This window comes from Naumovozyma castellii, chromosome 2 (genome assembly GCF_000237345.1).
Source record: "Naumovozyma castellii chromosome 2, complete genome".
In the NCBI taxonomy this organism is placed as follows: Eukaryota; Fungi; Ascomycota; class Saccharomycetes; order Saccharomycetales; family Saccharomycetaceae; genus Naumovozyma; species Naumovozyma castellii.
In genome coordinates this window covers 1,218,677-1,231,353 of record NC_016492.1, presented here as the reverse complement: position 1 = coordinate 1,231,353, position 12,677 = coordinate 1,218,677, and the positions used below count along the sequence as shown (strand labels likewise).

General features: G+C 37.0%; 7 protein-coding genes across 7 annotated transcripts; 5 read left to right on the top strand and 2 right to left on the bottom strand.

The window, feature by feature from the left end:
* Positions 1-124: 124 nt before the first annotated feature.
* SIM1 (putative glucosidase SIM1) lies at positions 125-1,411 on the top strand (the record flags this gene model as incomplete). The annotated part of the gene is made up of 1 exon (XM_003675057.1): positions 125-1,411. The coding sequence occupies one exon, from the start codon at positions 125-127 to the stop codon at positions 1,409-1,411; it is 1,287 nt and encodes a 428-aa protein (XP_003675105.1).
* Positions 1,412-2,021: 610 nt separating this feature from the next.
* POG1 (Pog1p) lies at positions 2,022-3,194 on the top strand (the record flags this gene model as incomplete). Its single annotated transcript, XM_003675056.1, has 1 exon — positions 2,022-3,194. The coding sequence occupies one exon, from the start codon at positions 2,022-2,024 to the stop codon at positions 3,192-3,194; it is 1,173 nt and encodes a 390-aa protein (XP_003675104.1).
* Positions 3,195-4,067: 873 nt separating this feature from the next.
* NCAS0B06480 (MFS transporter) lies at positions 4,068-5,831 on the top strand (the record flags this gene model as incomplete). The annotated part of the gene is made up of 1 exon (XM_003675055.1): positions 4,068-5,831. The coding sequence occupies one exon, from the start codon at positions 4,068-4,070 to the stop codon at positions 5,829-5,831; it is 1,764 nt and encodes a 587-aa protein (XP_003675103.1).
* A 249-nt stretch (positions 5,832-6,080) lies between these two features.
* On the bottom strand, positions 6,081-7,184 carry RPI1 (Rpi1p; the record flags this gene model as incomplete). The annotated part of the gene is made up of 1 exon (XM_003675054.1): positions 6,081-7,184. One exon carries the CDS (start codon positions 7,182-7,184, stop codon positions 6,081-6,083), a length of 1,104 nt encoding a protein of 367 aa, XP_003675102.1.
* A 1,605-nt stretch (positions 7,185-8,789) lies between these two features.
* RHO3 (Rho family GTPase RHO3) lies at positions 8,790-9,494 on the top strand (the record flags this gene model as incomplete). The annotated part of the gene is made up of 1 exon (XM_003675053.1): positions 8,790-9,494. One exon carries the CDS (start codon positions 8,790-8,792, stop codon positions 9,492-9,494), a length of 705 nt encoding a protein of 234 aa, XP_003675101.1.
* Positions 9,495-9,582: 88 nt separating this feature from the next.
* Positions 9,583-10,554, bottom strand: PRM5 (pheromone-regulated protein PRM5; the record flags this gene model as incomplete). Its single annotated transcript, XM_003675052.1, has 1 exon — positions 9,583-10,554. The coding sequence occupies one exon, from the start codon at positions 10,552-10,554 to the stop codon at positions 9,583-9,585; it is 972 nt and encodes a 323-aa protein (XP_003675100.1).
* An 883-nt stretch (positions 10,555-11,437) lies between these two features.
* Positions 11,438-12,595, top strand: HIS5 (histidinol-phosphate transaminase; the record flags this gene model as incomplete). The annotated part of the gene is made up of 1 exon (XM_003675051.1): positions 11,438-12,595. The coding sequence occupies one exon, from the start codon at positions 11,438-11,440 to the stop codon at positions 12,593-12,595; it is 1,158 nt and encodes a 385-aa protein (XP_003675099.1).
* Between the last annotated feature and the right edge of the window lie 82 nt (positions 12,596-12,677).

The following is a 12,677-nucleotide window of genomic DNA, read 5'->3' as shown; positions in this document are numbered from 1 at the left end:
TAAAAAAGAAGTACATGTAATCTTGGCGCATCTAACTGCACCTATAAGTAGTCACCGAAACCATATAGTATATCTCATTCAACACACATTCAATCTAAAATAAAATTATAATCATTTACCAATCATGAAAGTATCAGTTACCACTTTAGCTGCACTCTCATTACTTTCTGCCGACTCTTTAGCAAACGCCTTACCTCGTTTTGCCTTCAAAAGAGATAACGAATGTACAACAACTGCCACTGCCCCAGGCCATCAACATAAAAGAGCAGTTGCAGTGGAGTACGTCTACGAGACTGTCATCGTTGATGGAAATGGAAATCAAATAACTCAAGGCGTCAATACACAGCCTTCAGCAGCATCTATTCTCAACTCGATAATATCATCAGCACCAACAACTCACTCTACAACAACAGCAAATGTTATTTCTGCTGTTTCTACAGTAAGCACATCTACAACAACTCAACAGCAACAGACAACTACAACAACTACATCATCTACATCAACTACTGCAGCTGCTGCAGCAACAGCTGCCGCCCCGGCAGTTGCTGACTCAAGTTCCTCTTCCTCCTCCTCTTCCTCCTCCTCAAGCAGTATATCGGGTGACTTAGCCTCATACTCAGGTCCTTCAGAAAAATTTGAAGACGGAACCATCCCCTGTAGTCAGTTCCCATCTGGTCAAGGTGTAATTCCTATATCTTGGTTAAATGAAGGTGGCTGGTCAGGTGTCGAAAACACTGACAGTTCCACTGGTGGTTCATGCGAGGAAGGTTCATATTGCTCGTACGCCTGTCAGGCAGGTATGTCCAAAACACAATGGCCTTCCAACCAACCTTCTGATGGTAGATCCGTGGGTGGTTTGTTATGTCAAAATGGGTACTTGTATCGTTCTAACACTGATTCAGATTATCTATGTGAATGGGGGGTTAATGCTGCAGTTGTCTCTTCAGAATTAAGTCAAGGTGTCGCCATTTGTAGAACTGATTATCCAGGTACTGAAAATATGGTCATTCCAACTTATGTTGATGCTGGTAATACTGTCCCATTAACAGTGGTAGACGAAGATACATACTACACTTGGGAAGGAATGAAAACATCCGCTCAATATTACGTTAACAATGCCGGTGTTTCAGTGGAAGACGGTTGTATTTGGGGTACTGATGGATCTGGTGTAGGTAATTGGGCTCCATTGAATTTTGGTGCTGGTTCATCAGGTGGGATAAGTTACTTGTCATTAATTCCAAATCCAAATAACAAAGCCGCATTAAACTTCAACGTTAAAATTGTTGCTGCTGACGACCAATCTACTGTGAACGGCGAATGTTACTACGAGAATGGTAGCTTTGTCGGAGGTGAAGATGGTTGTACCGTCGCTGTTACATCCGGTCAAGCTAAATTTGTATTGTACAATTAAGGAATAATAATAATTCCTTTTTTTCAAGAAGAATGACCCTGAATTTACCTAAAAAATTCCTCGAGCACTCTATTATGGACTAAAATTCTTATATCATATACTACTTTGTAACTTTATCCTTATATATTACGTTAAAATCTAATTTTTTTCATTATTTACATTCTTGTTAATGCCATACAAGAGTCAAAATTTTTATCCTCCTCGCGTCGCTCCCATCAAATCGTTTGATCTTTCTAAAAACATTGGAATATTAGACCCACGGCAACTTGTTGACAGCTCATAATTATGATTTACATTTCTTCAACAAAAATAGATAGAAAAGTCCAGCCCTATATCTACATCATTCTGTTTTCCAAAGGAGTTGTTCAACACAAATCTATAACCTGAAACCTACCAAACCAAACCAAGACCATCACAAGACCTAAATTTGATCTAATTTTGGCGCCCCAGTACTAGCAATATTAACGGACCTTAAAGTTTCAGTTGAGAAACATACTAGTCAAAACGAATCTTTTGGCTCTCTGTTTTGAACCTTTTCAACAATTCACTGAATTATCTGTTAACTGATCAAACATTCTATCCTTAAAAAGGCATCTGCCATCATATTATTATGGATTCGAAAAGCATCTCCAATCCTGATCAAAATAAGATAAATAAAAACGATACGGCCAATGCTGAAATAAGGACTGGGGCGAACGAAGGCCCACAACGATCAGAAAAATTGAATAATTCATTAGAATCAACTGAATCAAGAGATGCAGACAAATCAAAAGGTTTAACCATTCCTCCTACAGGAACCCAAACAATTATTTCATCACTTCATACTGCTATTTTGAAGGAACTAGGTATTGAAGATCCATCAAAATTGGGGCCAATTGAATCTGGAATATTCGATAAATACTTTCAAATACGTCAAATAAGAGAACAGAAAAAATTGGAGGAATTAAGACAATCAAATATTGATAGATTACATTCTGTCATCAAAGAGATAAATGACAATGAAAAATTTACTGAGGAAACCATATCAGTTATATTAGGCTTTGTGACTAATTCAAAAAATGAAACCTCGTCTTTGAAAAGAAAAAGCCCTGATTTAAATCAATATGCTAGTCCTAGAAGTCACAAACGATATAAATCTGAAATTTCGTCGATTAAAGAAATGGACGTCTTACAATCTACATATCCTACAACTGAATCTAATACACCAATTAATAATGCCGGTCATCGGGTACAATTTTCACAGGAATCTCAACAACGCCCTCCAATGCATCCTGTCCAATACAATCAACCACAACCACAACCACAACCACAACCACAACCACAACCGTATTTTGCTAATGGTCAGTGGTATGTACCACAAATTCAAGGTTCGGTACAGTATCCATTTCAACCTAGTATGCAAGGAAGTCTGAGAAGTCAGCATTCCCGCGGTGATATTGATGATAGAAGAAATCCAAACCCTCAAAATGAAAACATTAATGTTAATCCAAGCTACTCCAGGGTACCAATGCAATATCATCCGACATATTTTTCTCCAAATATAAGGCAACCTGTTATGGTCATTCCGCAATCACAAAATGGGCCACAGGAAGGTTCATTTAATCAGTATGAAAGACAACAAAATATATATGACGGTAGACCTGTGGGTCACCGAAGATCACAGAGTGCTTCTGTTATGATACCCCAACTATCGGGGTCACCTCAAAGAGGACCTTCTACGAATATGCCAGCAAAACCAGTAAATTTTTTGATTCATACCCCAAAGCATCCTCCTCCAACTTAATTGTGAGGAGTATACAGCATTTTTTGCATAACTTTAATTCACTTCACTTTACTTCACTTCACTTGATGTTACTTCACTTCACTGCACTGCATACCTTTTACTTCAATGTACTTCAATTCAACTTATTTAACTTCATTTCAATATCATAGTGAACGTCGCCTGATGGTGAGACGAACTTTAATAATCTTTCCTTTTCAGAAATGATGAGTCTGTATTCAAAATTCTTAGTTAGATGAATGTTTTTCCCAAAATTTTTAAATATACACATGTACACGCTTACACATCTATAATTACTTATATCTTCTAATATACCATCGTTAAATTAATTGCCAATATAACCACATACAACATCAATAGCATTTCTTATGCTCCTTTTTCCCAACAATTAGAAAGTATCGATACTATTGGAACAAGTGGGTGTATTAGCTGACACATTCAATAATCCCTGGCTCCCAGGGTGTCTGGCATTGTCGAAAGTAGGTTTTACATTGTCTAAGCCCTAATAAATCTGTCAAAAAGTCGTTCTCCGATTCTCGGAGAAGGGGGTGTCCGGATACCGGAAAACAGCACCCCGGCCGAAAATTCGTCCGAAATTTTTCAAAAAAGAAGGCGGATCTAAGACGGATATGGAATATACGTAATTGCATGGGGGGTAAAAACTACTCATTCAAGTTGGCTCCCTGTCATACCATCTTTCTATTATAATATCGCAGATTGTCTGTTCAGCTCCCTGCGATGCCGTATATAAAGGCTTGAACTCTTGGCGTTTACTTGCATTTAAAATGATTCATTTGCTCTCGTAAATTATATGATCGATGCCTATTCTTAAGTAGTTCTTATATAAGCAAGATGAACAAATAACATCATAATAGTATGCAGTTTAAAAAACCTTTGGGAGGTAGAAAAGAACCTCAACTGGAACAGTATGCATTAAAAAACGAGGAAGATTTGTCCGCTCGTTCAAGTTTTGCCAATTCAATTAACGACAGTGTTAATTCTGGAGATGGGGACCCAATACAATTACATGATCCACATCAACTTGAACATCCAGCGCCAATACCAAACGAAAATTCACTAGTTAGAACAAAATCGACAAATGATGAGCCGGATGTCACAACGGCTCCATACTCTCGATTTGGCCCTAGAGAAAAAATGATCCTTGTAGTGCAATGTGCATTTACTGGTTTCTTTTCATCTATTGCTAGTTCAATCTATTATCCTGTCTTAACAGTCATTGAAAAATTATTTGACATTAGTGAAGAATCTGTTAACATTACAGTTGTTGTTTATTTTATATTTCAAGGCCTTTCACCAAGTATAATGGGTGGGTTAGCTGACTCGCTGGGGAGACGTCCAGTGGTTTTATTTTCCGTAGCAGTGTACTTCTGTGCCTGTGTGGGATTAGCTTGTGCTCAAACATATCCACAAATTATTGTTTTAAGATGTTTGCAAGCAGCTGGTATATCACCTGTGATCGCTATCAATAGTGGTATTATGGGTGATGTTACAACAAGGGCAGAGAGAGGTGGTTATGTGGGTTATGTCTCCGGGTTTCAAGTTCTTGGTAATTCCTTTGGTGCTTTAATTGGTGCTGGTATTTCTAGTACATGGAGTTGGAGAGCAATTTTTTGGTTTTTAGCCATTGGTTCTGGGATTTGTTTACTAGCATCATTTATTGTCTTACCAGAGACGAAGAGAACGATTGCTGGTAATGGGTCAATTATTCCAAAATCCAGATTTAATAGATCACCAAGTTTGCTTTTCCCACCTTTGAGGAAAAGATTACATTTAGATAATCCTGATTTGGAGACTTTAGAACCCAAAGTGAAAATAAGTTTCCTAGCGCCACTTGGTATCTTAAAGATACCTGAAGTGGATATTGTATTACTTGTTGCTGGCTTACAATATGCTCAAATGACTACTCATCAAACGGCATTATCAACCGTATTGAGTAAAAAATACCATTTAACAGTGGCCAAAATTGGGCTATGTTATTTACCTACTGGTATTTGTACTTTAATTAGTGTCGTCACATCGGGTAGGTATCTAAATTGGAGTTATAGACGCAAAATAATTAAGCATAGACAATGGAAAAAGGAGCAGGAAACCATATTGTTAGAAGAATATAATAATGATATGGAACAAGTCAAGGAAATCATGGATAATGATCCCAAGTATGTTTTCAATATTTTCAAAGCTAGAATTCAACCTGCCTTTGGTACTTTAATTTTAAGTGGTCTGGGATTTTGTGCATACGGTTGGTGTATCAGTGTTAAGGCTCCCTTAGCGGCCGTTCTTGTTACAAGTGGGTTTGGGTCATTATTTTCCAATTGTATATTGACAATGTCAACAACTTTAGCTGTAGATTTGTTCCCATCAAAAGCAGCCACTGCTACTAGTTGTCTGAATTTATTCAGATGCTCCTTAGCAGCTATCTTTATTGCTTGTTTGAGTAAGATGGTGGATAGGATGACCTATGGTGGTGTTTTCACATTTTTAGCAGCTTTAACTACCTCTTCGTCTCTTTTACTGCTAATACCAGTAAGTAGAGGTAAAGAGTTGGCTTTGAAGAGAAGACAACAGGAAAATTCTTTGTTACAGAAAAAACCCACTCCAGAAAAGCATTTCAGTGTTTAATGTCATACAAGATATGGCAATAATAATTTTAATAAATTTTATATAATCAATTTTAAAAAGAGAAAATATTCGTTACACATCTTGTAGTTTTATCAGTATTATTAGTATTAGTATTATTATTAGTATATTAATATATTATTACGATTATGATTATGATTATTATTATTATTATTATTACAATTCTAAAGGGGTCATAGTAAAGCTACACATCATCTTACGATTGATTCTTGTTTCTTGTTTTTCTTTCATTTAATGAGGTTGATCGCCTGGATACCTCCGAAGGGGAGGGAATTTATCTTGCGGTTCATATTGTGGATATTGTGCAGCAATTGTAATAGTACCAGGCCCACCACCTGGATTCAATTGTGGTTGAATCATTGACCATATTGTTTGAATAAATTTTGATTGTTCCACGGTTCTATTATTCAGAATATTAACTTCATTTCTTAGTACAGTTACTTGTTCTTTCAGTTCATTGATTATTAACATTTGATTCATGGAATCTCTATAGATTTGTTCATTTTGAGGAATAAATTGTGATTGTCGTTGATTTGGAATAGAGACACCCTGTTGTTGTGCTTGGTTGGGTCCTTGATTTTGAAGAAATTGTACTTTAGAAATATTATCTATACTATTCACAGAAGATGCTGAGGATGGGTTTGAAACCGGATTGATTTGTAAAGTCATATCTTGATTCAATATATTTTTTTCACTTTCATTGGCTAATTGATGTTGATGTTTTAATATTATATTGCCATTATGATAACTGAAAGTGTTTATTAATTGAAATAAACGATATTCCAATTCATTTTTTGAATTTATCATTTCATCGGGATTTGAATAACTTAGTAAAGTTTGTGTATTTTCAGCCTTGGAAGCTTTGAAATATAAGACTTTAAATCTATCATGGCATTGTCTTGGATTTCTTTCATACCCATATTGAACGTTAAGAATGTGAGATAATCTAATCCAGAAATTTTTCATTGGTTTAAAATATTCCACATAGGTTAACAATTGAGAGTTATTTATTAAGACTTTTAAGAATGCAATGTCTTCATGTTCTTTCCATTTCTTCCTCGTATGTTTCAAACTCATTGTTGAAGAGGAATTCCCACTCGCACTTCCATTATCGCCGATGGATGTCACTGACGATACTGGTGATTCCTTAGCATCATTACTATTAAAATCAGTACTTTCCAAGGATGGATTTGCGGAAGCGTCGACGTTCTCTGTGGATTGAGGGTTTGTCATTGAATAAATTCCATCCTTTCCCGCATTATTGTTGTTGTTGTTGGTAGTGTTATTGTTATTGTTTGAATTGAGGATATTAATATTATTATGATTATTATCCATAGTTCATTTAAATTTTCCTTGTTATCTTATGCTTGATTGATTTATTTTTGTTGGTAAATGTTCATAAAGAGATTGAATTGGCAAAGAAGTAAGAATGAAAGATGGTAATAATTATCACCGTCGAACAGCGGTATTAATATTAAAAAAAGGGAAGAGAGATGTTACCAAGAGATGCGAAGAGAGAGAGAGTGGAGGAGGAGGAGGATGCATGCAACGGGGAAAGTTTGTGGAAAATAAGATTTCGAATGCGACAAAGTTTTTATAATTCCGAAATCTATTATGCTAAGAAAACTGCAAAAGTAGATCTTCATTCCAAGACAAATCGCGAAAGCGGCAAGGAAAAGAGGATATGTACAGTAAACAATAAGGAGAGCAGGAAAGAGGCACACAGATAGGGCTGCGTGGAATATCCTTCCTGTATTCATAAGCCACGATTTGATTCGTTTGCTCAGAACGCGCGCAGGGGGCGTTGTTTAGAATAGAGATCTGAGAAGCTCGACTTCGCGTTTTCAATAGGGAAGGCAAAATTTTCTTGAGCTTGTAAAGGAACTAGAACGATCAGTTTATAATTTTCTGGAAAAAGAAGCTGTAAGCGCGCACGAGTTTCAGGTGGTTCCTTCAAGGAGTGCTTGGCCCAGACCGCAAATGGCCCACTCATTTACCTTTTTTACCTCTTTCGGACGGACGCTTGCCTAGTTAACGTACATCATGTAAATTACGTCCTCTTGCTGTCCGGGGCAAAAACCACGGATGGGTTCAACGCAGGGCAAGCACAATACCCAACCCAACCCAACTGGCAAAGAGAGCATGCCCCGGCGGTGGTGCCACGTGCCTAGGGGGCCAGAGAACACGCCGCACAAGGCCAACAGGAACGGGAACCTCGTCACACGTGACGTCAAAGCGCCTTGCGTTGAGGTCAGAGAACCGCATCCCGGTGCGGCATTTTCTGAACAGCCCACGCCAACACGGTCGGGAAAGGGCCCAGTGAGTTAGTCAATGGGTGCTCCAAAAGTATATTTAGGTTGAATCATCGGGAGAATCTGACGCACGATTTGTTGGATTACTGTGATACCCTGCATGCGTTGCTTGATTGTTCCACAGAAGTCGCGTTGCCCGTTCGTGTAATAATGTGGTCGTCATTAGCTCAGGGACTGAATGTGTGTATGTAATATTTTCTGGTTGGGATTAAACTTACGAGCATTTTTCTCCCGGAAGTTAAAACGTAATGCTTCTCCTTGATTATTCTAGAAGGTGTGGTTCTCGTGGGTCGGGAATGCGAGTATGAGTAATGTGGGTAACTTATTTGATGCGTTTAACTGGTAATGAATCAACTTCTTTTCTAATATGATACTGTAGTTGGGTTTTTTTCGTTCTTCGTTGGCCGGGGGAAAAATATATATAAATATTATGACAAGATTGCCTTACCCGCCTCAACTCTTCAAAACTCAGTAGATCAAGAAATTCTTCCACACTGGACGAAAAAAAAAAAAATAATGATCAGAGAGGAAACGGGAAAATAAATAATCGACACGTTAAAGTGCCAAGAACCAAAAGACAAAGACACACACCAACGACAACAACAACAACAACGTCACATATTCCAATATGGCCTTCCTTTGCGGTTCTTCGTCGACTTCCAGCAAGGCAATTGAAAGGAAGATCGTTATCTTAGGTGATGGTGCCTGTGGTAAGACTTCCCTATTGAATGTTTTCACAAGAGGTTATTTCCCAGAAGTTTACGAACCCACAGTTTTTGAAAATTACATTCATGATATCTTCGTGGATAATAAGCATATCACTTTATCGCTATGGGATACTGCAGGTCAGGAAGAATTCGATAGACTACGTTCACTTTCATATTCCGATACGCATACTATAATGTTATGTTTCAGCATAGACTCTCGTGATTCATTGGCTAATGTACAACATAAATGGGTAGGTGAAATCGCTGACCATTGTGAAGGTGTCAAGTTGGTCCTTGTCGCCTTGAAATGTGATCTAAGGAATAATGATAATGAAAGAAGTGCCATTACGCCGGGCGTCATTAAACAACAATCACAAACGGACAGCGTTAATGACTTGCAACAACAAGAATATCAAAGAAATAATGGTAATAATCTAATAAGCTATGAAGAAGGTCTTGCCATGGCAAAAAAAGTGGGTGCCTTACGTTATTTAGAATGTAGCGCTAAATTAAATAAAGGTGTTAATGAAGCCTTTACGGAAGCAGCAAGAGTAGCATTAACTGCTGGCCCACAAGTGGCGGATAATACCAATGAAGACAGTGGAAGTGGATGTATTTTAATGTAGGACGTTGATAGTAGCATTCTTATATAAAAATTTGTAACACATTAATAATTAAAAAACAAAAAACAAAAAACATTAAAGTATAAAATTTTTAAACATCGTTCTCACCTAAACTGTCTAAATACATTGAAGGTGTAAATTTCCTTCTGGGATTCATTGATACTGGTCTTGTTATTGGAGGTGTTACGTTCCCACTATTATTATTACTATTGTACTCACTATGTTGTGAAATGCCAGAATTTCTCTTTAATCTTTCTGGGGTGATTGCCTTTTCTGGTTTTTGTAATTTAACATCAATTTTATTATTACTATTGCTTTTCGTGTTTGACATTGAAGAAATTACTGAAATGGCAGATTCGTCAAAATGTGGGAAACTCATAGGTACATGACGTTGCATTTGAATTAATTCAGTGGGAGAAACGAAAAGTGAATTTCTTACATTGTTATTACTTATAGGAGTATCCAATACTGAATCTTCGAATGAATCATAAAAGCCACTGAGGAAACTACTTCTTTTCAATAATTCCTTACTTTCTTGACTTACAATCGGAGAGGCTTTATTGGAAGGCTTTTCCAATCCCTTTTCAGTATCAATCTCCACGGAATAATCTGAATCATTGGAAACCACCTTTTGAATATTATATGGAGCATTATATTTCTCTGTAAGAATAGATTGGCGATGAGCAGTTCTATAAGAAAGGTAAGTGGTTATCCCCCACCAAAGTGAAAGAATGGCGAAAACAGCACCCAAAACGGATCCCACAATAATGAATACAGTACCGTTAACGTTTTTCCCATTATTTATAATAAATGGATTGTCTTTAGCAGAGGGGGGTGTTATGCTCGATGTGAGTAAAGTGGAGGTGGAAGAGGAGGTACTCAAACTTGGAAAAGCGTGACTAGAACCCGGTGAACTTGTTGTAGCAGCTGTATTTGATAACGAGGTTGAAGTTGCTCTTGTGCTTGATTGTGGATTTGTGGTTGGTGTCGTTGAAGTTGACGTAGTTGTAACCAACTTGGGTAAGTCTCTGGGCATTAGTGTCATGATTGATCTGGAGGACATTGTTGATCGTTTCCTGGGAGTATCTTGATGGTCAAACTGGTCTGTTAAAGTTTCTATACTATCCTTTAACCTCTAACATGTACCAAGAACGAATACGAGGTGTTCCTATTAATACAATATGTCAAAAAATGCTTCAACAATGCAAATTCTCGAGACATCGAACTTCTTTTTTTGGAAACAAAAGTAAAACGGCGCATTTTTTCCTCAGAAACGCCCGCACAAAACGTTTGGGAAACACTTTTTCAAAACCACAAAACGCGTTTAGCCGCCGAGCTTATCATTTTGATCGACGAGTAAACAAAGGGAAGAGTGCTCATACAAGGCAATAGAAAACCAGGTTATAGTAATCCTTTGTTCTTTCAAGGGAATTAAAGTGTATATAAGGTTGTTTGACGGTAGGCGGTCTTTCAAATTGTCCACCAACAAATATGTTTTGTCAAGGCGGGTGAAACTACGGGAACTAAGAATTATGCAAGTTGGATGAACCATACTTCATGCTGATATGTTCAAGATAATATAGACTTATTGCAAGCAAAAATATGATATTGATTTATTGTTCATTGTTCATGTGTCAAATCAACAAAATCGGAAAAAGAAGTCAAAGAATCGTCGGCCGAGCAAAATTAAAATTAGATTCGCTCTCAAATAATAAAATTTCCATGAATACGTAAATGATTTCGGTCAATCTTCCCAGTAACATACGTGCGTAGAACGATATCCTTACAAGTGTGTCATACATATCATTGATTTTCAATCCTACTTGACTCATCCGCTTGTGAACCTTTACTAATATAAGAAAACTGTCTTACTAGTATTAAGTTACATTTCAAGATCTTCAACACCCACCCCCTAACATACTACCCTAGGTTTTTAAAAATATAAAATGACTTTCGATTTAAAGCAAATAGTGAGACCCAAGATTTACAATTTGGAAGCATACCATTGTGCAAGAGACGATTTCACGGAAGGTGTCCTGTTAGACGCTAACGAAAATGCTCATGGCCCAACTCAACACGACGTTCCTAAGGATGCTCATTTACACCGTTATCCAGACCCTCACCAAGTAGAATTCAAGACTGCAATGGCTAAATATCGTAATACTACAAGTGCTTTCAAAGACCGTGACTTGGCTACCTTGACAAATGAAAATCTTTGTCTCGGTGTTGGGTCCGATGAAAGTATTGACGCCATAATCAGAGCTTGTTGTGTACCTGCTAAGGAAAAAATTTTAGTACTACCACCAACTTATTCCATGTATTCAGTTTGTGCGAATATCAATGACATTGAAGTTGTAGAATGTCCCTTAATTTATGAAGATAATTCTTTTCAATTAAATTCAGATAAAGTATTGGATATTTTGAAGAATGATCCATTAATTAAATTAGTCTTCATCACATCCCCAGGAAACCCAACCGGTGTCAAGATTGAAACTAAAAGAATTGAGAAAGTGCTCCAAAATTGGGATAATGGGTTAGTTGTTGTCGATGAAGCTTATATTGATTTCTGTGGTGGATCACTTGCACCTCTAGTGACTCAATATCAAAATTTAATAGTATTGCAAACATTATCTAAATCTTTCGGGTTGGCTGGTATTCGTCTAGGAATGACATACGCTTCCAAACAATTGGCTAAGATTCTTAATGCGATGAAAGCACCTTATAACATTTCATGTTTAGCAGCAACGTATGCTTTAAAGGCTGTTCAAGATGATAACCTTCAATTAATGGAAAAGAATGCACAATTGATAAATAGTGAACAACAAAGGTTGTTGAAGGCATTGACAGCGTTGGAATATGTAGACGATCAGTATGTGGGTGGATTAGATGCAAACTTCATTATGATTAGAATTAATAAAGGTGATAACCATCTAGCGAAGAAATTATATTTCCATTTGGCAACTGAAGCTGGTGTTGTGGTTAGATTTAGAGGTACTGAATTAGGTTGCACCGGCTGTTTAAGAATTACAGTGGGAACGAAGGAAGAAAATGACAAACTAATTAAAGAATTCAAGAGATTATTAGTGGAGTTAACTGTCAACTAATCAATTTTTTATGACCTACAAAATCAATAGAGTACTTTTTATTTAATGAATAAATTTTTAATTTATAATATAACTAACTTTT